Source organism: Phalaenopsis equestris, unplaced genomic scaffold (genome assembly GCF_001263595.1).
Source record: "Phalaenopsis equestris unplaced genomic scaffold, ASM126359v1 Scaffold000002, whole genome shotgun sequence".
In the NCBI taxonomy this organism is placed as follows: domain Eukaryota; kingdom Viridiplantae; phylum Streptophyta; class Magnoliopsida; order Asparagales; family Orchidaceae; genus Phalaenopsis; species Phalaenopsis equestris.
Genome location: NW_018164444.1, coordinates 49,919,091 through 49,945,645, shown reverse-complemented (window position 1 = coordinate 49,945,645; position 26,555 = coordinate 49,919,091). Strand labels below are relative to the sequence as shown.

Below are 26,555 nucleotides of genomic sequence, written 5' to 3'. Positions count from 1 at the left end.
TATATATATATATATATATATATATATATATATTTTAAATTTTAGATTTATAATTACCTAAAATGTTCCAGAATCCACTATGATGTACTTTTGATCTTGACTCCTCATCAGAATGAGATCACAATACAAAGATTATCAGTCAAATTTAGATGATCTCAAGCAAGCTTGAGTTGCAATAAAAGAAAGATTAAAATGTGATTTTTCCAAAAGGATTTAAGTGAGGTTTAAATCAAACTTAGAACCTACACAATAAATTGCTTGTGTAGTTTAGAAGTTAGAGTTACCAATCATAGAAGCCTTAGAGACATTTTGCTTGTATGCTTGCTATTTTTCTTTGATTTAAGTTGAATTTAGTCTATAACAATGAATTCATTCATTCCTTGGTACTACAACAAATAACAAACATTAACCACGAGTCTATTTTATTTTTTTCTGGATGGATCCAATGATTTCCTGCTCTAGCTAAACTCTGAATGCAGAAACAGATGGGTTGCTTGGTGCTTTCAAACTGTTTTGCTTCCAGAAGCTAATGATTATATAAAAGGAGTGATTCGTCAAGAGTGTTGTATTGATAGTTGAGTTGAAGGAACTTTTTCACTTATTGATGATCAAAATATTATATACTAATGCCTATTTATGACCAAAATGATAAGCACATTAAAAACTAAGTATTTTATTAAAGAATGAAAATAACCTATCTAATCATGCTGGATAAGCTCTTTGATAAAACAAATTCTTATCTAAATAGTTATCATAATGCGCATGACAATTAAAATCAAAATAATAGAGAATATTCTTGGAAATTATCCCATGAGTAAGAGGGGGGAGGGAGGGAGGGAGGTAACTATTTGAATCTCTCGATGTTTTGGTGCTCCTTTTCTAATGGGATTTTGAATTGGTAATTTTCAATTAGGTCTTCATTTTTTTGCTCATCTTTTATTAATGCTTTAATCTTTCTCTGCAGAAAATTGTGTTTGATAGTGGAATATTCTCTAGACATTTAGGACCATTTTGGAAACTCCTTCAAAATAATATAAACTTATTTTGATATTTTAATTTTTGAGTGTTTCATGGATCAGTGATTTTATGAATATTCTATTATTAGGGTCCTCTTAAATTAGGGTTCTCCCTATGATCCTTTCTTACTCTTGCAAATGTCTAGGCTCATACCTTGGTTGTGCCACTTGAGTTGTTTTCACTTTAGCTGAAAATTTGATTTTTGTATTTTTCTTTGCTGGTAAAAATAATAATAGCATGAACTTTCCATCCCTCCTATCTTGGAGACTAGAAAAAATCAAAAGGCTAATAAGTTATGCAAATCTGCTCAAAGCCATCCAAATTAAAAATGGTTGTTGTTTCCATTTGCTTGACTTGTGTATTTAAATTATTTTTTAAATTAAAATGCTATTATATATTTATTCTTTGAACCTATTTTTCTGACTTAAATTAAAAGCGGGCCCTACATTCACATATTTTTTAAAAATTTTTTAAATATTTTAATTTTAGACGGGCTTTTTGGAGTAAAAGATAACTAATAATATGAGAGTTTAACCCACTCTGACTTAAAATTTTATTTAAAACATCATAAATCAATATTTGATCTTATGATGATTAAATAATTCTTCATCATTTTTTATGAATTTACCAATCAAAGAGGGCTCATCATTTTCACAGAGGATTAAAAAAAAAAAGTTCTAAGGAGAATTGTTGACATTCAAGCCCTCATATAAAGCTAAATTTCAACAATTCATTTCAATATTTTGAGCACTAATATTGATGGTGGGCCCATTGCCATCTTTAACCTATTATTTATCAACTATCAACCCGTGCTTCTTCATGAACATCCCAAAATTTGAAATCTTGAATTTTATTCATAAAAATAATTTTATTTATCTTTTAGGTACCTCTTTTAATTTTACAACGGTGATTCTTAGTATTTTTTATTTTACAACACTTTATCTTAAAATCTAGAACTCATAATTGATGTTGACTACTTAAATTCTCACTTGGAATAATCTTACAATCTTTACATTCTCAACGCTCTCTCCTTCTCATAGGAAAATAATCAATTTGTGTTTTATTAGATCTATTTTTATAAGTAATAATATGCTCATATATTTTCTTAAATAAAGTATTAGCAATAACAAAATCACAAGCTAAAACAAAATTTAATATAGCTCTATCTTCTTCATTAATCCCTCCAAAACCGTAGCCACTATGAATATTTCTAAAATCTTCTACCACTCTACCAACATGTCCATTTAAATCTCCTCTAATAAAAATTCTTTTTTCAAGAGGTATCATTTATGGATGAAACTGCACTTAAAAAAATGTATTTTTGTGTTTATCTTGCAGTTACAATAGGAAGTATAAGTGAGGAAATCAAGACAAGACTTGGAGCAAATAGAAGCACCATGAATATTTCTAAAATCTTCTACCACTCTACCTACATTTCCATTTAAATCTCCTCTAATAAAATTTTTCCTTCAAGAGGTATCATTTGTATTAAGTCTTCTAAGTCATTCCAGAATTTATCTTTAGAACCCATATCTAAACCTATCTGAGGAGCATAAGCAATGATAATATTAAAAATTTTAGTATCAACAAAAATCTTAAGGGCTATAATTCTATCTCGAACTCTTTAATTTTTACAACATTATCTTTTAAACTCTTATTTATAATTACACCAACACTAAATCTAGTTCGACTCTTTCCTGAATACCAAAGCTTAAAACCTAAGATATCAATCTTCTTTGCCTTTTTTCCAAACCATTTAGTTTCTTGAACACATAAGATATTTATCTTTTTATGAATTAATATTAACTAATTACATTAATTTACCCGTGAGAGTACCTATATTCCAAGATCTTATCCTAATAATAAAATGTCTATGGGGTATTTCTTCCAATGGTTTTTTTAGAATATAGCTGGTCTTAAGAGGTGGTTTCGAGGGAAAAAATATGCAGAAAAGTAAGTTTTAAAATACAGCCAAATGAAGGTATCAATGATAGGAATGGGTAAAATTTTATTTTCTGCACGACTATGACATCAATGTGTTCTTCAGTTAGTTGAAGCACCGGGATTTTATTTTGGTATTCAAGGCTTGTTTTATTTCTGAAAGGAGGGTTGTGGGATTGTTCTTAGAGACCTTAAAATGCGGGTTAAAAATGGAACATCTGAATTTAATTGTTCATGAATTTGGCAGTGAGAGCGAAACACGGATATTTTGAAATTAGTTTATTTTGATGTAATATGCATTTGATAACGGTCATGCATTCTCCTAAATTTTTTTTATTTCTTGGTTGGTTTGGTTCACTATTTAGACTGTTTTGTGACTAGCTGAACTAGTAAATTTTTATATTAGCTAGAATTTTAGATTATGATATTAAAGACTTGCAGATTAGACCATATAATGAGGATTTTCAGAAACCATCATTTGCTGGTCTTTTTTGCTCGAGCATGCGATTTATTATTCAATGGTTCAATAAAATTCAGTTTTCCCGTTGTGCTTGTGTGATGTTTGGATACTAATTCCTCGAGTTCTGGTTTCAACAGTAACTTTTAGGTATGTTTTCTCATGGTTACTCTGTCAGGCTTGTAGAAGTGAGGCTTGGATTAACAATTACAATAGTTTATCTTGGATTAACAATTTGCACAAAACCTTTACATTAGTTACTCTGTCAGGCTTGGATTAACAATTTGGCGATTTTTCTCATTTATTTATCTTGTTATTTTTTAAGCTGCTGGTCTGTATCTGAGTTAAGATTTGGTCAAGTTTATGTAGTTTGTTTTCTTTTTTTGGCATGAAGCCTAATGTTTTCTTGACTTCCATTTGATTTTAGATTTTCTTGTGAATTTAGATTTTCATTTTTTTGGTTTGTTATAAATTAATGTTTGATGAAAAGGTTGTCTTTTCCTATTTTAAATGGAAAATGAATTTTGCCTACTCTGGGAGCTAGTGAACTTTAAATATTGACTTTAGCATGCTTATTTGTACATCCCATTTAAACATTTATATGTCGTAGATTTTAAAATGTCCGTGCAGTTTATGTTTACACACCTAACATTTTTTACTTATCAGTTTATTTTTGCACACCTAACATTTGTTATTCCTTTCAGTAACGTTATTTACTTGGGCATTTCTATAAACCACGCCTGGCAAAACATTTATCATTCAGAAAGATAGAATAGTATTCATATTTCTTATCTAAAACTTGAATATCTGGGTTTCATGTTACTTGTTACAGCCTTTGAGGATACTGCAGTCGTCAAGGCATTGCAGAAATTTTCCCTTAAAATGTTAGCTGTTCTCTAAACTCTTTAATATTATTTTAAAACTAAAAAGATGCCTGAGGAGTGGATGAAGAGTATTTTGGTCCCCATTTTTAAGAATAAAGGGGATGCACAAGAGTGTGCAAGTTATAGAGGAATAAGTTGATGTGTCATACATTAAAATTATGGTATAGGGTAATTGAACATAGGTTAAGATGTGATACAAATTTTTCTCATAGTTAGTTTGGATTTATGACGGTTAGGAGAGTGCGCTTTAGCTTTGACCGATCTTAAGAAAGGCAGAGGTAGAACTAAAAAGACCTTGGCATATTGTATAAAAAAATGATCTTAATCTATTACAATTAAATGAAATATGACACTCAATAGGACGTAATGGAGAAAAAGGATTTATGTTGCTAACCCCACTTAGTGGGATAAATCTCGTTGTTGTTGTTGTTGTAAATGTTAGCTGTCCCCACAAAAAGCCTCTTGGACAATCTGTGAGAGAATATATATATATAGATATATATATATAAACACACACACACACACACATTGTCACCATTATATTTCTTGTACTGATTTGTTTGTGTACACTCTTTACTTTAGTTAACGCTAGCATTTTTTTTATTTTAATTAAAAAATGCCAGCAAGAGCAAGTTATTTTCATCTTGCCGTTATTTATATCGCCTACCTGTTTGATATATTTTAAGCTCTTACATGTTTTGGTTTTGGTTACCATTCTATCAACTTTCTCTGTAGTTGTAGAAGTATATCTGGATATTGATTCCATCTCCTTTGTTTAACAGGGATTAGGTAATAAATTTCTTTCCCACATTCGTGAAGTGGATTCCATACTTCAGGTTCATTTTAATTTACGTTGTTGCTTTCTCTGCTGTTTCCTGTGTCATGCCAGTAGATAATCATTGCCATCTTTTTTAAAATATTTGCATATAATTTTTATTATTATTACTTATTAACAAAATACCTAGAATAGAATTGGCGGAGGACGCGGGTTGATTTGTATTACGGTTAGTGATTTTGCAATGATTGAAAATGATCCTGAACGGCAAGTTGGAGTGAACTAGCCACTATTTCAACAGTTATAAATGTGATAAATTTCTTATCTGTTCGGGATTTGGTGGTGCCATTCAGAAGTTGGCAAACCTCCAGTGCTTAGGCTTCTTTTTGGTGTGAAGAAGATGGGCTATACCATTTGAAGAAGGAACAACTTATCTTATTTTCACAAATATCTTCCCTAAAGTTTCCTATCAGTCCGGGATTAATTTGCTTCTTCTATTCCGAGATTTGTAGCTCTCGGAATTCTTCTTTGACAGGGTTTTCTTATTTCCAGCATTCATTATGGTTATCTTTGGAAGGGAAATTGAAAAATTTAGACACGAGGAGAAGAGCAAAAATAAAAAAAGGGGAAATAAAGGATGAAAGGGGACTCTTACCTTTTCTTTTTTGATATTATATATAGAAGATGAATTGACTGGAAAACTTGTTTTCTTCATTTTCTCAATGCAAAACCATCTAAAAAATAATTGAAAATTAGTAGATCACAAAGAACTTAAAAATTTAAACTGTTTTCAATTATTTTTTTATTTTTTATTTTTATCTTGGTGGGCCGAAAAAAATGGGAATCCATGGAACTTCCTTTTCCATATTTAATTCATGAATCCGTGCACATGGTTTGTTTTGTTTAGCACGTGAATCTATTTCTCTTTTAATTCTTCTCTATTAATTTTTATTGTGTCAATTTCATCACCCCTCGATACGTTTCCAAAAAAGTAACTCATTAGATGGTTTAATCAAGCATTGTTCATCTTAATACCATAAAAATTTCCTTGTTATTTTTTAAATAAAGCAAATTATTATTTATAGTATTTGTATTCGAATGCCCCAGTCTATCAATAATTGCAAAAGCTTAGATTCGGTGCAGTTGTTTGTTCAATGCAACTTTTTGAAGTGATAAACAAGGTTGTGAAAATCAGACTGAACATCAGCTGAAAGAATGAGTGTTCAACTGGGTTTGGACTATAGGTTGAACTGGATGTTGGTGGTTGAATAATATAATAATAATGCATTAATATTATTTTTATCGATTCAATATATAATATTTTCTTTAAGTCACATCACTTTTGAATATTTTGAATAATATTCTAAATCAAAATTTTTAGAAACGATATTTTGGTTTATTTTTATTTAAATATCTTTTTTTTAGCCATTTTATCAAAACTAAAAGGTTAAAATTGGACAATATTAGAACTTTCTGGTACTTAAAAAAAAAAAAGGCTTACTTGCTGGTCCATCAACCCCGGTTCTAGACAGCAGCAATTTTGAGCTCGGATCAAATTGGTTGAATGACAGTTTCATAGTTAAACTGATCAAACCGGCTAGTCTGGTTTGATTTTTAAAAGCATGTTTACAAGTTAAAATTCATGAAGCTTTTTACGTCTTGTTTTTTCTTTTCTAAATCTTATTATGTTAGCTTACCTAAATCTTTAGACATGCCAACTCTCCACAGGTTGTACGCTGTTTTGAGGATAATGACATAGTTCACGTCAACGGAAAAATTGACCCGAAGTCAGATATCGATGTTATAAACCTAGAGCTGATTTTCTCAGACCTTGATCAGGTATACTGAACAATCATATTGTGATAGTTAAATTCTGTGACCCTCTTGTATTTGCTATGTTTCATATTTGATTGATAGATTATTACTTTCTTCTAAATTTCCTTATTTAATTGTTGGCGGATCATGAAGTTCACTCACAATACTAAATTGTTTATTTCATAAGAATTTCAGATAGAGAAAAGATTGGAGAAACTTAAGAAAGGCAAGGCGAAGGATACACAATCTAAACTGAAGGTAATCCTTAGGGAGCTGAGTTTAAACAAGAAGCATAAATTTAAATCAAAGATTTTGATTTTGGCTTGAGCCTTCTTGATTAGAGGAAGGTATTCAGTTTTGAGCTGATTCAAGTCAAGCCTTGTATAAATCAAAAACATTATTTATAGATACATTTACTTAAAGTTTGAGTAAAGTGTCTGAATAGTTCCAAGACTTTTTTACTAAAAGTAGTCCTACTTGAGGTCTATTTTAGCCCATATTAAAAGTGCTTGTGGACTAAATTAACCATTTTATCGACTCTGGTACTAAAATGATCAATTACAAAGATTCATGGGAGCATTATTTATAAATTATATATAAATAAATAAATAAATAAATAAATAAGCATACATACATACATGCATGCATACATGCATGCATACATACATGCATGCATACATACATACATGCATACATACATACATGCATGCATACATGCATGCATACATACATGCATGCATACATACATACATGCATACATACATACATACATACATACATACATATAATGTTTTTTGTAAATATGATTATATCTGTGTGTGTAATTATCTCTATTTGTCACTGTTTTCAATCTTCTAGGAAGAAACGGAGAGGTCAGCATTGGAAAAGATTCAGAAGCTTCTCATGGATGGAAAGCCTGCAAGATCTGTTCCTTTAACAGACTTTGAGAAAGATTCTATACGTCATCTTTGTTTGCTTACCATGAAACCTATCATATATGTTGCTAATGTGGCTGAATCTGATCTTTCTGACCCAAATAACAATCCACACGTCAAAGAAGTATTGAGACTCGCTTCTGAGTTGCAATCCGGCCTAGCATCAATTTCAGCACAGGTATGATTCTTGCAGCAAATCAAAGTAATTTTTTTTTGGGGCATTTACATACATACCACCCAATTCCAATGTATTTACACATTTAACACCTAAACTTTACTTTTTACATTCCAAATCTTTTATATCACATCAAAAATACCATCATTTTTGCATATGTTGTGTGGTATCTACAGGGTTATGAAAAGTTTTTTATTTCTGGTTAAACAAACAATGTGTTTTAAGTGGCCTTGTTTAGTTAAATGCTATCTTCTGCTGCTGACATTATTGTGAAAAATATTCACCCTATTTCTGTAAGGTATGATACATGTTATATTTGCCATTCTTCATATATCCGTAATTCCCATCTTTTGCTCCTGTGGTTAATGTCATCTTCTGTTATTAATCTTCTCTCTTTGGTTACCTTTGTAAACATTTTAAGGATCTTGCTAATGTCTTAATTTTCTCTATATTTCAAAATGACTAATATTGCGCATACCATGTTCAGGTTGAATCTGAGCTCACGGAGCTTCCATTAGACGAGAGGATAGAGTATCTAAAGTCTCTTGGTGTGAGTGAAAGTGGATTAGGAAACCTCATAAGAGAGACATACGACCTATTGGGACTCAGAACTTACTTCACATCAGGGGAAAAGGTGATGACATTTCTTTTTGGAGCATTTACATGCATACCACCCAATTCCTAGGTGTTTACATATCTAACACCAAAACTTTACTTTTACATTTATACTGCCTAAATCTTTCATATCACACAAAAAATACCACCATTTGAGCTTTTGAAGGTGAAATATACCTTTTCATCCATAGGTAGGTAGCATGTATGTTAAAATTGAAGTTTAGGTGTTAGATATATAAATACATAGGAATTGAGTGGTATGGTATGTATGTAAATCTTCCTTTCGATTTTTTATCTGATTTGCTTTCATGTCCTTGGTCTTCATGTTCCTTTCTGCTTCCTTTCAGGAAACAAAAGCTTGGACAGTACTTGCAGGTTACTTGTGTGTATTCTTCTTTTGTGCATATTTTAATTTCTGCTGCTCATAATTGCTTTGGTTATTTGAATAAAAACAGTATTCTATTGTGAAACAGGAATGACAGCACCACAAGCTGCTGGAGTAATACATTCGGATTTTGAGAAAGGCTTCATTCGTGCAGAGACTGTAATCTTTTAAATTTTTATTAGGGGCATTTATATACGCAGCACTTGGAAGTATTTACATATCTCACAACTAAACTTTTATATTTACATTGCTGAAATGTTTAATTTACATAAAAATTTGCACTATTACTAATTTTTAAAAGTGAAATACATGTTTTATGCATAGATTTAAAACACCAAAGAGCTATGTCTGTAATTATGAAAGTTCAGGTGTGAGATATGTAAATACATAAGAATTACGTGCCATGTATGTAAATTTTCATTTTTATTTTTATGCACGTGGTTCTTATTTTATTGCAGAAAAATTCTGTTTTCAAGCTCTGCAATCTGAAGTCCTTTTACAGAGTTTAGAATCTCACAGTTCTCAGAATACTTTGCTAGTTTCTTTTAATCACTTGTTTCATTGTTTGGATTCATTTTTGGTTCTTAGAAGTTTAATTCGTAAGCCTTAAATTTTTTTAATATTTATATGTGAAAATAATACCTGAATTTGTCATCAGGTATCCTACGATGATTTTGTTGCAGCTGGTTCTTTGGCTGCTGCGAGGGAGAAAGGCCTTGTAAGTCTAATGCCCACAACCCCACATTTATCTAATCTAACTTGTAGACTTTTATTCTTTATACGCTTTACCGAAACTAAATTGAATGCATTTACATGCATATCACACAATTCTTATGTAATTACATTTCCAAAACCTAAATATTTATATTTACATGCAAACCACTCAAATCCTTAACGTCCCCTCAGAAATATTACCATCACCATCTTTTTAAAAGTGAAATACACTCTTTCATGCATAGTTTTATGACAAGACAAATGTAAATATCAAACATGAAGTGTAAATGCATAACACAATTGTATGGTATATGTAATAAACACATTATTATTATTACTGCTTTGGATAATCAATGCAGCTGAGATCAGAAGGCAAAGAGTACATTGTTCAAGAAGGAGATGTCATGCTTTTTCGGTTTAATGTCTGATTTATACCAACAAAAAGCAGAGCCACCAAGACATGAATCAGCTATCTTCTTCCTTCCATTCATAAGTTGCCACAAAATAGCATTTTTTCAGTTAAAATCTCCTCCACTCCTTCCAGCTTAAGATAATAATTACTGTAAATGTTATTTAAAAACTTTATCCTTGGATCACATGTCAAATTAAATTATTGCAACTTCTGACTTTTTATTGTTTTAAAGGGAAGAGGGAAAAGATGGTGTGATTGCTTTAAAGCTAATCAGGCCCTCACCAAAGCAGTAATTCTTCGGTGGTTAGCTTTTCGTGGACTTATCCATGATCACGACAAATTAAAAGATCCCTCTTATTCCAGCTCTGTATTTTTTTGTTAGAAAGATTACATACACAACTGAATTATTAATGATTCCTATGTAATCACATATCTTAATCCTAAACTTCAACTTTTACATATATGCCACCTTATTTAAGCATGAAATGGTGTGTCTCATTTTTTTTAAAAGTTAGACATAGTGGTATTTTTGTTATGTAATATGTGTTGTATTAGAGGGTTATTTGTAAATGGGGGTAAATAGGTTATTTTATATTTTTTTATTAGTATGTCTCATTCATCTTTTTTTTATAAGAAGGATTAGAGTTGTTTTTTGTGTGGAGTTGTTATTTTATTTCAACAATTTTTTCTTTCTCCCCACTTGTTGAAAAGCGGATTTGCGACAACCACGTAAATTACATCTTGTTTGATTATTTGTTTGTTGTGTGATTTTGTTTTATGCATTGTTTTGCATAATATTTGGTATCTGAGCCGGATTTGTGTGATTCTGGCAATGGGCTGCTGCGATTTTGACGGAGTTGCAAACACAAAACAAAGAGATCGGAGCAAATCATGTTAGGAGATCTGGTGAAGTCATGTATAATATAATGTTAGGTATTTTTAACATTCATCAAAACGGTGGAAAAGGCGTCAATTTATTAGATGATTATACATCTTATCAGAATCTATTTGGCAAGATTTAATGACATGAAATTTTGGCAGGAAGCGATGCAAAGGTTTTAATGCATTTTGTTATTTAAATCTTGATGTAGTTATTGATAGTGATGAATGTTCTGAGGAGATGTCAGAAAGATGTTTGAATATGAACCAAAGTGTTTGTGGCTTGATTTAAAATTATTTATCTCAGGAGATCAAATATGCGATGATGATAAAGACTTATGTAGGAAAGTTATGGAGGATGTTGAGCAAATATCTATTCAACAATTTGGGGAATTATTTTTATATGAAACACAATTTTGCAGGTTTCAGATGAGATGAGTTTAATATTGATGAGTATTTGAATGATTTTATAAAGTTTTTTGTAAATCTATTAAATTTAAATTGGAAGATTAGAGATGAAGACAAGACATTTCTTTAGTTGATTTGCTCCTAGATATGAGTATGAAAATTTTACGATAACTCTAATTCATTGGAATTAGATCTTGAATTAAGCTAGATGGCTACAACTTTGTTAAACAAAGTGTTTTCAATATGAAAAATATTGCACATCCTTCAAATGCTCGTGTGGCAAGGCAACCGCCCCTCTAGAACCAACCTGCGATGACAAAATATGTCAGGAGCTTTGTTGACATTTAACAGATAGTCATCAATCCTCTATAAATGTAATTGGGGAGGATATTCTCAAGATTTTGGATATTCTACATTTCATTTATTGAGTGTGATTCACAAATAAATTTAAGTTCAATAATATATAACTAATTTTGAAAAGAAAGATTTACATACATTTTTTTTTTTGAAATTTGAGTGAATTTAATCACACAACACAACTAAATTTGATATACATACCACTTCATTTCTATGGAGTTATATATCTAACACCTGAATTTTAATATATATATATATATATAACATTACATGTTTAAGAAAAGGTGCATGTTAATTTTTTTTTAAATAATGATATTTTTAATATGATAGAAAAGATTTGATTTGTATAAATATAAAAAAAGTAAACCTTAGATATTAGATATGTAAGTATATATAACTTGGGCAGTATGTAAGTAAATGACCGTTTTTGAAATAAAAACAAAAGTGTACATATAAAAATTGGGAAATTAATATTTTTAGTACACAATTCTTATGCATTTACATATCTCACAACTATGCTTTTATATTTACATATCATTTAAATCTTTCATTTTGATAAAATATTTATTTAAGTCTAAAAAAAATTATTTGCTTGAAAGATTAACTAACTCACCTGACATTATTTATGTTCTCTCCTCTCTTGCTGCCCAAAAGGCGCCACGCCTCCCTGATTTTAAAATATCCTTCACTTTAACCGACACTCTGAAACTAACCACAGAGCTTGCGAGGGGTAGAGAGAACCAAACTTCTTTCGTCTCTCTAAACAGGATTCTGATGCAGTTCTTCTCGCGAAGCAGAAAAATTAGCGAAATGTTAAGGGTTTCTATGAGACTCCCGCCATTGGTGAAATCGGCGCCAAACGCTAGGTTCTCCAGCACTATATCTCGGTGGGAGGGCGGGGTTTCTATGGTTCAGGGTGCTTCCAGAGGAATCGGGCTCGAATTCGTGAGCTCCCCTTCTGAAATAACTTTGATTTTATTAATATTAGAAAGCTTGTCTTTGTTGTCTGTATTTTATGCGGGATTTGGTGTATTTCGTGCTCTTTTTCCGTCGATCGTTGGTGGAACATTCAGCTAGGTTATTGTCCTGATTTCTTTTTCGGGCTGACATTATGGTTATAGTTGATCGTAGACTTCGGATTATTTTCGTTCTAATTTTGTACTTTATAATTTTTTTGTCTATTTGATGCACCCTATGAGTCCTGGTTTAATCCATAATGTTTTCAGTAAAGGGCATATTTCTGTTCCAACTGTTCTTCAGTTCGTTATTTGCGTTGAAAATTTAGGCTTGAACCAAATTTATAAATGAAATCCTTACAGTAATAATAACACAACACACATACAAGTCTAATCATACTTCCAGATACATTTGTTTTATTGAAATGTAAAAACTAAAACATATCATATAACACTTCCAGGAGAGCATTAAATCAATCTAATCTTCTACTCCTCTGCAACATCACTTGCAAGTACGATCAGTGGCGAGCTATAATTTTGTGGATTTTGGAGGTTTTTTTAGAGTTTGAAACAAAAAGATTATTTTCTAAATACATTCAACCGAAATTTATAATCTAATTTATGCAGCATTTTCTTAAACATGTTTTCTGACATGAAGCAACCAACTGGTCCTGCAGGAGTTTTGTATTGAAGAAGCACATTCCTTGTATGGACCTATTTGGGAAAAAAAGCATGTTTAGGCATTAAGAATTTGGTTGTTCACTTATTTTATTGTGAAAATGGCATTAGCACTTCTAAAATTTTGAAATGTTTACAGAATTTAGCATCAAACTTTATTTGCAACTATATCCATCCAAAGTAATGATTCTAATTAATTTATTTTTTTTTTCAATGTTTTTTTTCCTTCCAGCAACAAATCATATAATCCTCGTGTAATGGACATCTGAGTAAAAAATAAAAATAAAGGAATTGGAAGTGAAAAAAAAGCATAAAGGAAATGGAAGTTTTGCAAAAGGACATGAACGTTAAGTTATCCCCCCATTGCTTCTGACATGAATGATTTAATTAAAAAGATTGCCATCAGTTGCTTCGTTTCACTTAATATGTTTTGCTAATTCTGACTGTATAAAGTTAAGATATTGTGATTCAGAAAAGTTATCTTGATCTCAGTTCTAGACTCTGTAGGGCTTCTTGAATTTGATAGATGATTGTAGTGGATGAATATTAAAGGCCATGGTATCTTGCTATATACTTCATCATTTTAATATCAAGCTATATTTTAATCTATTTTTAAATGTTGATTGTGCTTGCTAGGTGAGGCAACTGCTGGAGAAAAACAACAGAGGGCATGTTGTTGCAACTTGTCGAAATCCTGGTGGAGCAACCGGCCTTATTGATTTGAAGGGGAAATTTGAAGACCGTCTCAACATACTACCACTTGATGTGACAGATGAGAGTACTATAGAGGTAATGCAACATTTCTCATCTATTGGCATCATTTCTCTACGCAGTGCTTTCAAGATCAGAAATGCGTGCTACTAAATTTTGGAAGCGCCAATAATACCTTCATTTTCTTATACTGTATGCAAACATTTATTATGCTGGCAACACATAGATTTAATAATAATAAAATGGGGCTGTGGGCGGACAACTGGAGGTTCCTTGTGTAAAATCTTATAATTAATATTCTTCCTAGAATTGTATAGATTCCTGATATAATCTTGGCAACTCTATGTATAAATACCCATGTACCATAAATTTAACGGAATTTGTGCCATTCTCTCTCTTTTTTTTTTTGGTTTTCTTTTACAAAAATCCTACTGGTTTCATGGCATTCAATTTCATCATTTCCGAGCCAATTTTATATTATAATGCATCTGTATTGTGATATCGTTTTGATTCCTGGGAAAAATTCCAGAACAATGTATATGGTTTTGTGCCTAGCTGTTTCCAAAATCTACCTCCATTAACCTAATATTTTTTTGAATTTTTCTTTTTTCTTATTTCTGTTTATTGACATTCTAATTTTGGAGTTGCTTGCAACATTTGATGGCTTCTGCAGGCTGCTGCCATCTCTATAAAAGAAAAATATAGTTCTCTAAACCTACTGATTAACACTTCTGGAGTGCTTTCGATACCTAAAACATTGCATCCAGGTTTGATCTCTTAGCCGCCAAAGACTAATTACTTGGCTTTCATTGGCATGCCTTCTGCTAAATGAAATTCCTTTTCTTCATTGTTCTGTACTTTGATAGTTTGCCACCTTGGATTTTCAGACTTTATAAGTAATTAACTAAGATGAATATTTTTCACAGTTCAGTTGATGCTCTTTGGCTTGCTTGGAAATAGTAACTCACAACCAACCTTTTGAACGAACCCTAAACTACCAGCCACAATGAGAGCCTTTCCCTATCATTGCTATTAAACAAACTTAACCAGCCAAACGTGAGCACTCACATCCACTAGTTATAAGCAAGTCTTGCAGATTAGGGCAACCAACGAGGAGGGAAAAGGTTAGCCGATTCCTGGAGGACGAGAAAGTAGTTAGAGAGCGTCTATCAGATGGTCAGTTTAGTTGGAATTGTGTTAAATGGCATATTAATTGAGAGAAACAAAGTGGGAGGAGATATTCTCTTTGTCCATTTTTGACACATTATGTTATTTTCCTAATAGAAAATCTTTGCAAATGCCTTTTACATATATTTACTTTGTTAACTATATGCAATTTCTTGCGCAGAAACAACATTGAGTAAGTTGGAGAAGTCTGCACTGATGCTTACATATGAAATTAATGCTGTTGGACCTGTTTTAGTAGTGAAGGTAAATGTTCATTCATTTTTATGCATCTATTTGCTTATTGAGCTAGCCTAGGTTCTCATGTGGTCTTCGATTATGATGCTTTCTCCAGCATATGTGGCCACTCCTGAAAGCCGGAGGTGGATCTGGAACCGACAGAGAATTTGCTGTGGTTGCAAATTTGAGTGCTAGAGTGGGCTCCATTGGAGACAATAGTTTAGGAGGATGGCATTCTTATCGATCTTCCAAGACTGCTCTGAATCAATGTATGTTGTTATTTTTTTCGCTTTGTTTTTCCTCAAAATCTGCGCCATGATAATGTTCACATGCTGATCTGTGGTGTAAGTTTCGACAATCATAATTACTACTAGATTTTCTAGAAATATTTTTAGCAATCAGGGGTACATGAATTACTCTGAGTCCCTCTTGGGGAAACCTCATCCATCTCCCCTTTCTCTCTTCCATCATCTTCTTTTTCCTTAGCAGGTCTTTTCCGGGTATGTATCCACGAACAACACGAGACCCTACCTCCCAAAAGGATTCAACATTAATGAAGTTATTGTTGGGGTTTTAACTGCTTTAATTTGTTGAGGGTAACCTTTTATTTGTTGGGGCATTTACATACATAGCACACAATTCTTTTGTCTTTACATATCCCCGCACCTAAACTTTCATATTTTTACATGCGTAAAACTCAAATCTTTAATATCACATCAATTAAAGCATTGTTATCACTTTTTAAAAGTGAAATACACCTTTTCATGCATAAATATGAAATTTTATGTGTAAGATATGTACATACATAAGAATTGTGTGCTACGCAAGTAAATTTCTTTTATTTGTTTACATGCTGGAGTGAGACTTATAAAAGGTATTTGATTTTGGTGTTCTTTTTTGTGGAGAAAAATATCTTCATTTAGTTTAGTATAGTTGATGAGTTTGTCAGATTTAAGGGACATATATTGTATTATTTGTGCTGATTACAGTCCCGATTTTCCAAATTCCAAATTGGCATTCTGTTCTAGTTTCACTCAGATTGATGTTGCACTTTTAATTGAGTAAATATGAATAAAGCAATAGGCATACATTTCAAGAGTATTTACTGCATCTTCGGGAACTTTTACATATATTATTTGTCATTGAACTATCTGCAATGGGATGTGATCCTTTATGCAAAGAACATAGGGGCACACATACCACTCAATTTCTATGTATATACATGTCTGTTGAATCCGAAACTATCCATGAATCAAACCCAACGAATAGAGCATAAATGAGAAGAGAGAGAGAAAGAGGGATGAACAATAGTAAACAGTGTTGGTTTGTCATTAAATGTTTACCTTATTTATAGTGGGGGAAGTACAATAGTGATAATTCCTTTTTACCCCCATTTGGAGAGGGTCTATATTGGGATATTTGTGGTATTTTATAAGCATTGGTTTATCGTTCAGTTGTCTTCTGGCTTGGCCAGCTGATCTTAGTTGATTTGGCTCAACTAGGTCAGCTCGGTCTGCTGATTCATCCTTGCTAACTATCTTTGATCTTTGATAAGGAGTTTTTGGGTCATCCGTTGGGTGGTTTATCTCAACTTCCCCTTCTTCCGGTATTTCCTCCCATGTGTCCAGGGTGAAACTCCCTTATTCGATCAAGCCATACCCCACTAACGATTCCCTTCTTCCTCCGTGCTCTTCCATGCCCCTTGCACCATTCCTCCTCTAATTTTCAGCCCAAACCCCTCCATTTAGAAGTCTCCATTCCCCCTCCTCTCGGAGTCTTATGGGGATGCTCTTGGTGATAGATGATGTCCTCGTTATCCTCTTGTTCAATCGCCTTCCCCTTTGACCCAACCAAGGATTCCCTGATCAACTATTAGTTAGGGTTTGCAACTGGAGTGATCGACATGGCTCTGGACTACATCTCTATGAGCTTTTACATCATCTCCTGCATTTCTCTTATGCTCTCGAACCCATACTGCATTTGAATCTCTATGGAAGAAAACCTGCCCTCCTTAGTGGCAAACATTTCTTCCATTCCCGATTTGATTTTGCCCAACTTCTCATTCCAGCACATCCACTTTCTTTGTTGGCTTCCATCCAAGATCCTATTTGATACAATTTGTTACAATCCAGAACCAAAATCAGCGAGCAAACAACAATGAAATTGCAATAGATAGGCGAAAAAACTCAAATGAGGGCGGCTTTTATGAAAATCAAAGGAAAACAAGCAAGATACAATGATAATCTACTATTCGAGAGGTAGATCGTCTCTCCCACAACCTACACGTCACTAGGAATATCACTGGAAGAAAAGAAAACAACAGCCAACAAAACATGCCTAAAAGAAACAAACCCAGCCCTTAGGCACTAATAAATTCTCCCCAAGTGTCTCTTTAAAATTTCCTCCCAAAAGCCCCTATTAGTCTCTTTCCTTCTATATGTGATCAGCGGCCTGGAAAGCCCCATGTGGTCACTGGGGTTGCCTGGACTAGATCTTGGCTGGGCCGGCTGGTCTGGCTTCTTCTAGCCAATCCAAAACTAGACCGATTCACGCAGCATCGGTCCAGTTTTGTGCGCATCTGGGGTAACGGAAGGACTCCCGTGTGCATCTGGATGGCTTGGACGATTCTTGTTTCATTTCCGATTGGATGGATAACACTTGGTTCGTCCAGCCATCTTCTTGTCTGCCTTTCGTCTGATCGATTTTGTCCTAATTGACTTGGCTCGTATGACTTGGCTTGTATGGTTAGGTGGGTCTCATGATCTGTGTAAGGTTAGTGCAAATATTTTTCTTATGTACAGTATCTAACACATAAACTTCGCTTTTTTACATTTATATCATCTAAATCTTTCATATCACATAAAGAATACCACTAGTTTAACTTTTAAAAGTGAAATACACCTTTTATGTAAAAAATGAAGTTCAGGTGTTAAATATATAAATGCATAGGAAGCGAGTGGTATATGTATGTAAATCTTTCTAAAACATATTATCACCAGTGCTTGTACTTAAATTTGTGCTGCTGTTTCAGTGACGAAGACCATTTCTGTGGAATTAGCTCGGAAAAAGGATCCAATACTCTGCATTCTGCTGCATCCTGGAACTGTGGACACTGATCTTTCAAAACCTTTCCAGAAGAGCGTTCCACCAGGTAAGCTTTTTACAGCAGAATTTTCAGTGCAAAAGCTCTTGAGCATTATAAACAATGCTAAAGGCAGTGACAATGGAAAATTCTATGCTTGGGATGGCGCAGAAATTCCTTGGTAAAGTTAGTTGAAACTTATTATTATTATTTTTTAATTTCACTCCTTTTATACGCCAAATGTTGTTAACATGAGCTATTAATTGTTGGAAATACCTTCTTTGTTTCTTATATTAAAATTTAGGGGCATTTACATAAATAATTCTTAATTCCTATGTATTTACATATCTAACACTTATGCTTTATTGTTTACATTTATACCACCCAAATCTTTGATATCACATAAAAAATAGCACTATTTTAACTTTTAAAGAGTGAAACACATCTTTATATGCATAGGTAAGGTGGCATATATGTAAAAATTGAAGTTTATATGTTAGATATGTAAATACATAGGAATTGAGTATGCAAATTTCCCTAAAATGTTATTAGTTAAATGCGCAACACTAATTAGCCAAATAACAGGCTAATGAGAGTTTATATTGATTTTACTGAGCATCTTTGCTTTCTTGTCCAATGATAGTCATTGATGTTTAATCATAAGTTCTAAAGCTTTAGATTCTTTAGAAATAAAAATATTTATTATCCCCATAATTTGGTCTGTTAGTGTGGGCTCGTTGCTTCCATGCATATAAAATTTTCTAGCAGTTACCTGTCAAAGAGGCAACCTTGATCAATAATTATTGCTTAATATGGATTGTATTTGTCGACGAACTTTTGCAATTCTAATAAATCAATAATTAAAAGCAATAAATAAATTTTAAAGATAAAATAATAAATATTAAAATCTTTCAATCGTACAGGCTATCGTTTCTTAACTTTCATTTATTAGTGTACATCGAAAATGTATCAGCATAAATTTCAAGGAGATCTGACAGATAAAGACGAATACGTACAATCTGAAAGGCCTACTGGCGGGAGCCTATAAGACCCGTTAACGAAAGATGAAAAAAGCTCCGTTGGCCACTCCTAAGTTTTACATTATAACATACTCCTAGGCAATATAGTGGTATTGTTGGGGGTGTGAAAACTTGAACCAACATGAATCGACCCGTACCCGACTTGAAAAATCTAAAGCTGTTGAATTTTTTGAGTGCAGCTCTAGTTGACCCAACAACTTGAATCTTACCCCAACTATAAATTGACTTGAAATCTACTTGCCATTCTAGGTTTGACTTGAGATTAACTTTGAAATTGATCCAAATAACTATTATTCTTCAAGTTTAATGGGTTATATGAGTTGGGTATGGGTTGGTGGTTTGAAAGTGGGTTGAGCTCGGGTAAAATTGGACTTCTTGGCTCGTTTAATATTCAAGTCAAGTTGTTTTGGGTCTGATCAAATCAGGTTCAGGTCCTGAACCTGACCCCCAAACTCAATTTGACACCCTTTTGCTTGGTCAAAAAAGTAAACTACTTGCCCAATATAGCCTCAACCTTGAGAATCCAAGCGCTACTATAATTATAACATTTGAAATAATAATAATAATATTAATAATAATTTTTTTCATATTAATGTTGTTTTCTCTTCACCTTACATGCTTTAAATACATAGAAAACTTTATGGCTGATATGAATCAAATAGTTATTACAAGATGGAAATTTTTGCGCAGTTAACAATTCTTTTGTATGCTATGTGCGTACCTTGTTTTTGCTTTTAGTATATAATCATTACAGAATAAATAAATGATAGCATTTATACATAAATTTTTTAGATAATATATTCATTTTTTGCTCAACCCTCTAAATTGGAACAAATTTGACCCAGCTGCCAATTGAGCTCGTTGTTAATTAAAAAAATTAAGTTTTGTTAGATTAAGCTTGAAATAGTTCAAATTGAGCTTGCTTGACTCGAACTAGCTCAAAAATGTTTACAAAATATAGAAAATTAACAAAATTACTATGTATTATAAACTTATAAATATAGTTGTATTGAGCTCGTTGGAATGGCCACTTCATTTCTCTTTTCATCTGTTGAGGGGTATCAAAAAGAAATAAAAACCGAATAACTGTCTTACAAACTTGTAAGCAGGGCTTCATATCCTCAGTTTTAATGACATATTCGACTACAATCTAAAATCTATTTAACACCTAAATACTACAAAACAAAAGCCATCACCTACAATCTTTTGTTAAAATGGCAATCGATTTGAATTTATTTGATGCGTTCATGAAAAATAGGATTGTTGGCAATGCAAATAACTGCACGATTGTCACAACATACAATCATCAACCAAGTGACAAGAAAAATCAAATTCTCAAAGGAGTTTCAATCCGCATGAAGTAGCATGCAAATATATCATTGCTCTATATTCAACTCCAATGCTTTCTTGATCTTCTATGTGACAAAATTTTGCCAAAAAAGATATTATATCAGGGGCCGGCTTCCTCTGCTTCTTAGATTCATAACATGTATGCATTTATTAGAACATTTCAAACCACAAAAAGACAGACTAAAGAGTTAAACTAATATAAATACTCAAAACATAGCATCACCATAAACTTAAATATTATGACTTTCTGTTGCTGGTACACCAAAGTACCAACCTCTAACAAGAGAACAAAACAACCATATTCGCATCGCAACGCCAAATGGGGATGACATCTTATGCAAAAAATAAATATGAGACAGAAGAGATAAGCAACCTAAATAATTGTCATAAGAATTACTAAATGATAGGAGATTGAGATTTTAGAGTACAAAAAGCTCTGCGAGGTGAGTCACAACTCGCAAGCCTCAAACGAGAGAAAATGAGAGATGAGTATTCCATTCTTGGCGAAAAAGACAAAAGAACCTGTGTGACAACGAAGCGAAAACCCTAACACTAGCAGAATTTTAACTAGAAGCTTCTCCCAACTTGAAAAAAAAACCAAATGAATGTGGGCAACTGTGGGTTAAAGGTTAGAAAATTGGGATCAGGGTTTTTAATTTAAATATATATTACTTAATAAATTTTAAGTATTTAATCCAAGGCATCCATTTATGATCAATTGATCATTTGCCTGAAACTAAATCACTTAAAATGATATGATTTCGATTATTCAATATAATTTTTTACTATATAGTAATAAGTTTATATATATGATTTAAAATTAAATTTTCTGATTCGAGCAATGATGAGCCAAACACGATCGAACGCAATATATTTGTGTTTTGCTCGAGCTTTAAAAAAAAAAAAATTGAGTTGGAATTAATAATCAATCACCTCAATTGTAGACTTTTGTAATAGTTTCCACTTATAATTATATCATATTATACTATTCATGACAATGAATAAGCACTTTGCATGTTTTTATATCACTTTTCATGAAACAAGATCGCTTACAAGCTGACAAATCGAATCGGGGTGGGCCAAGTTTGGCTCGTTAGCACATAAAGCTCAACTTACGAGCCATTTATCGGGTTGAATTCTAGTAGACTCGAACTCAGGAGTGGCTTTGGGCCGCTCGGCTTTACACCCCTAATGTCTTTCATCATATGGATTTCAGTTCTTTTGATAATTAGTTGTTACCAAATAAGTATCAACTTCTTGTGCCTCATAATACACAAAGTTAATTAAAAAAAAAAAGCCAAATATGGTAATCAATTTTTTTATATAAAAATTTGACAATCAGATGTAGTATAATATCATAATTATAAAAAAAATGTCATTCTATTTTATAAAGGAAATATATTTATTAACCAGCTATTTTATTTTAAATTCAGGATTAACTTTATTGATAATTAATTGTAAGAGCTCCAATATAATCATATTCATGCATTTTGATATTGATGGAAGGATTCTTATGGAGTTGATTATTGATCATAGGTGAAGATTGAGGTTTTTATTTAATGGCAATATAAATTTTATTTTAGACCATATAATTATTTTTTTTACATAAATCCTTATGTGGTTTGATTTACAATTTGTGGCATATTCTTTATTAATATATTTTAGGCATCATTAGTATTTATATAATGGACACCAAGTAAGTTCCAAAATAATCTATTTCTATATCTTGCCCTATGATATACATATTCCGGATAAGTCTCTAATGTGTGGGATCTGAATATTCCGGATATCTTTGCCCAATGGACACTTTTCGGACATTGACACTCACCTGACATACATATTCCGGATGAGTCTCTAATGTGTGGGATCTGAATATTACTAAAATAACAATAAAAAAACAGACATTTTGAACCCGCGTGCCTTAAACTTGTGAATTAAAAGAATATTTTTATTTTTTTTAAATATCTATGATATATTTTTTATTATTGTCGATAGTATACTCCAATATACTCAATCACATTCATAGGAGGTCAACATAGTAATTCATATTTTACAATCCTAACTTTTTCAACTTGAGGGAAAAGATTGCTTCTACAATCTTGCTTTTCGTAATAGATTATTTCAACCAAGTTTTGTCCTATAATTTTTTAAAATCTTTCATATAGTTTTCAAAAGAATTTTAATTTATTATATATATATATATATATATATATATTATGTATATATATAGTTAATTTTCAAATAAAATTAAAAATATAAATTGTTAGTTTTTAATGCTTTGTTTGAAATGTTTATTTTGATATTATTTTCAGAAAAATGGAGCCTAAAAATAATATGCACGATTAAAAATTTTAATTTAATGATTTGGAATTATACACTTACTCACTTTATCACGGATTAGTGTCTGTTTATCTTGAAATAGTATTCAAATTTAAATCCACTAACAAAACGCGTTTTGTCAACCTACTTTTAAAAGGTCATATTTTGCGTCCAGGCTTTGACTAATCATTTAATTAAGCCGTTAGAACCCTAATTATTTATTAATTAAAGTAAGCGTGAAATGGTTTCCTCTTCCAACCCTCTATTTATCCGTACTTCATATACTGCAGCAGTCAGCTACTTATCACGGCCCAGGCCCATGGGCCGTTTCTTCATCTTCAATCTTCCTTTTGACCTAACTGCTTTGGTTTTCATTCTACAATAGTTTGTTAGTGCCTACTGCTAAGGCAAGTTCGTTCACAGGGGACCAGCCTTTATGCTATATAGAAAACCTCAGGCTGCCGCACTGTGTAAGCGGAAAATCATTATGCTTGATGAACTACACGACTGAACAATGGCAATGATTCAACCACTTTATCTTGCATTTTGCATGGCCGGATCGTTGCAAGTGTCCGAACATGCGGACAATGAACGTAATAATTTCTCTCAAATGAACTGAGTTGCAAGTGCACTTTCACTCTTACTCACCTTATTCTCTCAAGGAGTTGAATGCCCCCTCACAATCTCGATCATTGGGTCCAATAATATTACTGAAGAGATATCATGTTCCACTCTTTTGTTCAACAATAATGCTTCTTATTTCACCATCCATATGGATCATTTTGTTAGTACAATATTATATTTATCCCGAACTATGAACCATGTCAAGCCTATTATTGATTAGAAAATTATGTATATTCCTCATGATATCAGTAGTAACAGGATTTTAAGCCCACATGGTTTTACTTCTAAATTCATTTTCAATTGCTAGAATAATGTGGGAAAACATTCATATATCTTTGGTTGCATGAGGACATATTATATAGTCATATATCGAATGTCTATGTTTAAAGGTCTGTTTAAAGGAGCTGCAGCTGTTTGAAGAAGAGTCTGTTGTAAAGTTACCGGGAAAGAAGCTGATGTTCAAAGAGCTGTAATGATTACTACAATTTTTTCTTTCAACAAAAAATTGGAATTAAAAATTTCTTACAAAATTGTTTCTACGGCCAACTAATTGGGGTTTGTTCAATTGACTTTTCTGACATCTAAAAGTCAAAAATGCGCAAAACGTTTTCATATTCTATTTTTTTAAATGATAATGTAATAACTAATTTTACAGATATTTCAAAAGAAACCCTGTACGGCTTCATTTTTAATTGCTCCAGAATTAAGCAATTTGGTCCAATAGAGTAATGTAATTACAGATAAAATAAACATGCTTCCAACAATATTAAATAATCATTTATTAATATATAATAAGCATAATATCGAATGTTTCAATTAAAAATTCAATAAAATAATAAAAATTATGCATTTAAAATCCTTGTTTCTGCTTTAAAATAGATCCGAACTCCAATCATAAATATTCATAATTAAGAAATATTAATTAACAATTACTCTATTAAATCCTAAAACTACTATAAATATTCAAATTGTTACACTAAATTCTTCGTTTTCCCACTCAAATAACAACTTTTCATTAAGGTAAGCTCTATATGCAAAATCAAAAATGTTATTAACTAATCATTTATCATTAAAGTTCTTACCACGTTTAACACATCTTCTTAGATATCTAACACCTAAGCTTTAATTTTTACATTTTTACGGCCTAAATCTTTCATATCACATCAAAAATATCACTAAATTAACTTAAAAAAAATGAAATACACATTTTCATGTACTTAACATAAATGTAACAATGGAAGCTTCAATATCAGACATGCAAATACTTGCAAATTAAGTAAAGTGCTAAAACAATTCCTGACTATTTATACGAGGTCGTATTAACCCCAAAGTTTATCGAAGTACCAAAATAGTTAATAATCTCTACATTTTTTGAATTAGGGCTGAAATAATCCCCATGAAGACGATTAGAACTCAATTTTAAAATAAATACTTAAATAAACCGTTGACTAAATAGAACCATTATAAATAATCGGGGACTATTTTGACGAAAACATCCCTAAAAGATTATCAGCACAAACAAATAAATCACATCATTTTATTCTTCAACACAAATTGCAGTTAAAACACATTACAAATAAATTAAAACGCCACAACCATCCGGTATTAATCTTATTGTCAGAAAATACAAACAATCATTCAGATTTATGTAAATATGAGAATTCTTAGGGGCAAAAGGTAACTCTAAAATCCCCACCAGAAGTGCAGGTATAAGTGCTGGTTGGAACATCCTCCGGATAGCTACAGGCATTGGGACAGAGCTTCTTAAAGAACCTGGAATACTTGGTCGGCGAGCAGCCTCCCACCTTATTACAACAGTACTCATCAGTCTTGTACACATCGCACGCGCTCCGGCAACCTCCGGCTGCCTTCAGCTCCGCGGGACACTCGCCGCCAACGTTATCCGCGCACCTCACCTCGCTGCAGTTTCCGGGACCGGCGGGCGTTACGGCCACCGGAACGTTGAATCCGTCGACGAGGGTGATGCCGTAGAAGTCGTTGTTGCCCCATTGGTAGAGGGAGTATTCCACGACGGTGACAGGGGAGGTGGCGCGGGAGGTGCAGTTGAGAGCGCCGGAGCAGTCGCCGGAGAGGCAGGTGAAGTTGCCTGAGGAGGAGTCGGTGGTGCAGTTGGTGCGAGCCCAGAGGGTGCCAGAGGTGGCGTTGGAGCTGGTGGTGGAAAAGGACCAGTTTTGGGAAGGGGGGAGTTCGAGGCCGCCGCCGCGCCGCCGTGGGGGATGGCGGCGGGCCAGATGGTTTGGGAGCAGTTGTTGATGATGAGGAAGGTGGTGGATTCGGAGAGGGGGAGGAGGAGGAGGAGGAGGAGGGGGAGGAGGGTGGAGAGGGATGAAGCCATGGGAGCAGAGCGCGGTGGATCTGAGGATTGAGGAGATGGGGATGGGAAGACTTATAGGGTGAGAGAGAGGAAGGATGTGTGTAAGATTCAAAGTTTGGTTGGTTGGGTTAATGTTGTGGATTTGACCTTGTTAACCATATGTATGTGGTGTTATTAATTTGGGTTTGGTAAGCATGACGGTTTAACGATAATATTGATACAAAACTTTTGGTATTAGATATGTTAGTACATAAGAATTTTGTGGTATATATATATATATATATATA

General features: G+C 32.7%; 2 protein-coding genes and 1 pseudogene across 5 annotated transcripts in view; 2 read left to right on the top strand and 1 right to left on the bottom strand.

Moving 5' to 3' along the window:
* The window catches only part of LOC110017900 (ribosome-binding ATPase YchF), a 12,433-nt gene extending 1,745 nt beyond the window's left edge, over window positions 1-10,688 (top strand). Inside the window, exons 3-12 of one of the 4 annotated variants that reach the window (XR_002293307.1) lie at window positions 5,082-5,135; window positions 6,803-6,913; window positions 7,085-7,147; window positions 7,748-8,002; window positions 8,487-8,633; window positions 8,962-8,989; window positions 9,088-9,158; window positions 9,658-9,717; window positions 10,073-10,231; window positions 10,358-10,688. Coding sequence is in view for 2 of the 4 variants with exons in the window: in XM_020715055.1 (XP_020570714.1) it covers window positions 5,082-5,135; window positions 6,803-6,913; window positions 7,085-7,147; window positions 7,748-8,002; window positions 8,487-8,633; window positions 8,962-8,989; window positions 9,088-9,158; window positions 9,658-9,717; window positions 10,073-10,141 (858 nt within the window). In the remaining 2 variants the exon portion in view is untranslated. Of the gene's footprint in view, window positions 1-5,081; window positions 5,136-6,802; window positions 6,914-7,084; window positions 7,148-7,747; window positions 8,003-8,486; window positions 8,634-8,961; window positions 8,997-9,087; window positions 9,159-9,657; window positions 9,723-10,072 lie in introns of those variants that run through there. The other 3 variants (XR_002293306.1, XM_020715055.1, XM_020715056.1) reach the window with 3 other exon arrangements.
* Window positions 10,689-12,410: 1,722 nt separating this feature from the next.
* LOC110033884 (uncharacterized oxidoreductase C24B10.20) lies at window positions 12,411-18,903 on the top strand. The gene is made up of 6 exons (XM_020738042.1): window positions 12,411-12,714; window positions 14,040-14,192; window positions 14,788-14,881; window positions 15,463-15,545; window positions 15,634-15,787; window positions 18,550-18,903. Exons 1-6 carry the CDS (start codon window positions 12,544-12,546, stop codon window positions 18,783-18,785), a joined length of 891 nt encoding a protein of 296 aa, XP_020593701.1. The 5' UTR covers window positions 12,411-12,543; the 3' UTR covers window positions 18,786-18,903.
* Window positions 18,904-25,445: 6,542 nt separating this feature from the next.
* On the bottom strand, window positions 25,446-26,306 carry LOC110036647 (annotated as a pseudogene).
* Between the last annotated feature and the right edge of the window lie 249 nt (window positions 26,307-26,555).

Coding starts and splice junctions, on each gene's coding strand:
- LOC110033884 (XM_020738042.1), top strand. CDS start 12,544: ATGCAGTTCTTCTCGCGAAGCAGAAAAATTAGCGAAATGTTAAGGGTT. Junction 14,882..15,462: donor ACCTAAAACATTGCATCCAG/GTTTGATCTCTT, acceptor TTTCTTGCGCAG/AAACAACATTGAGTAAGTTG. Junction 15,546..15,633: donor GACCTGTTTTAGTAGTGAAG/GTAAATGTTCAT, acceptor TGCTTTCTCCAG/CATATGTGGCCACTCCTGAA.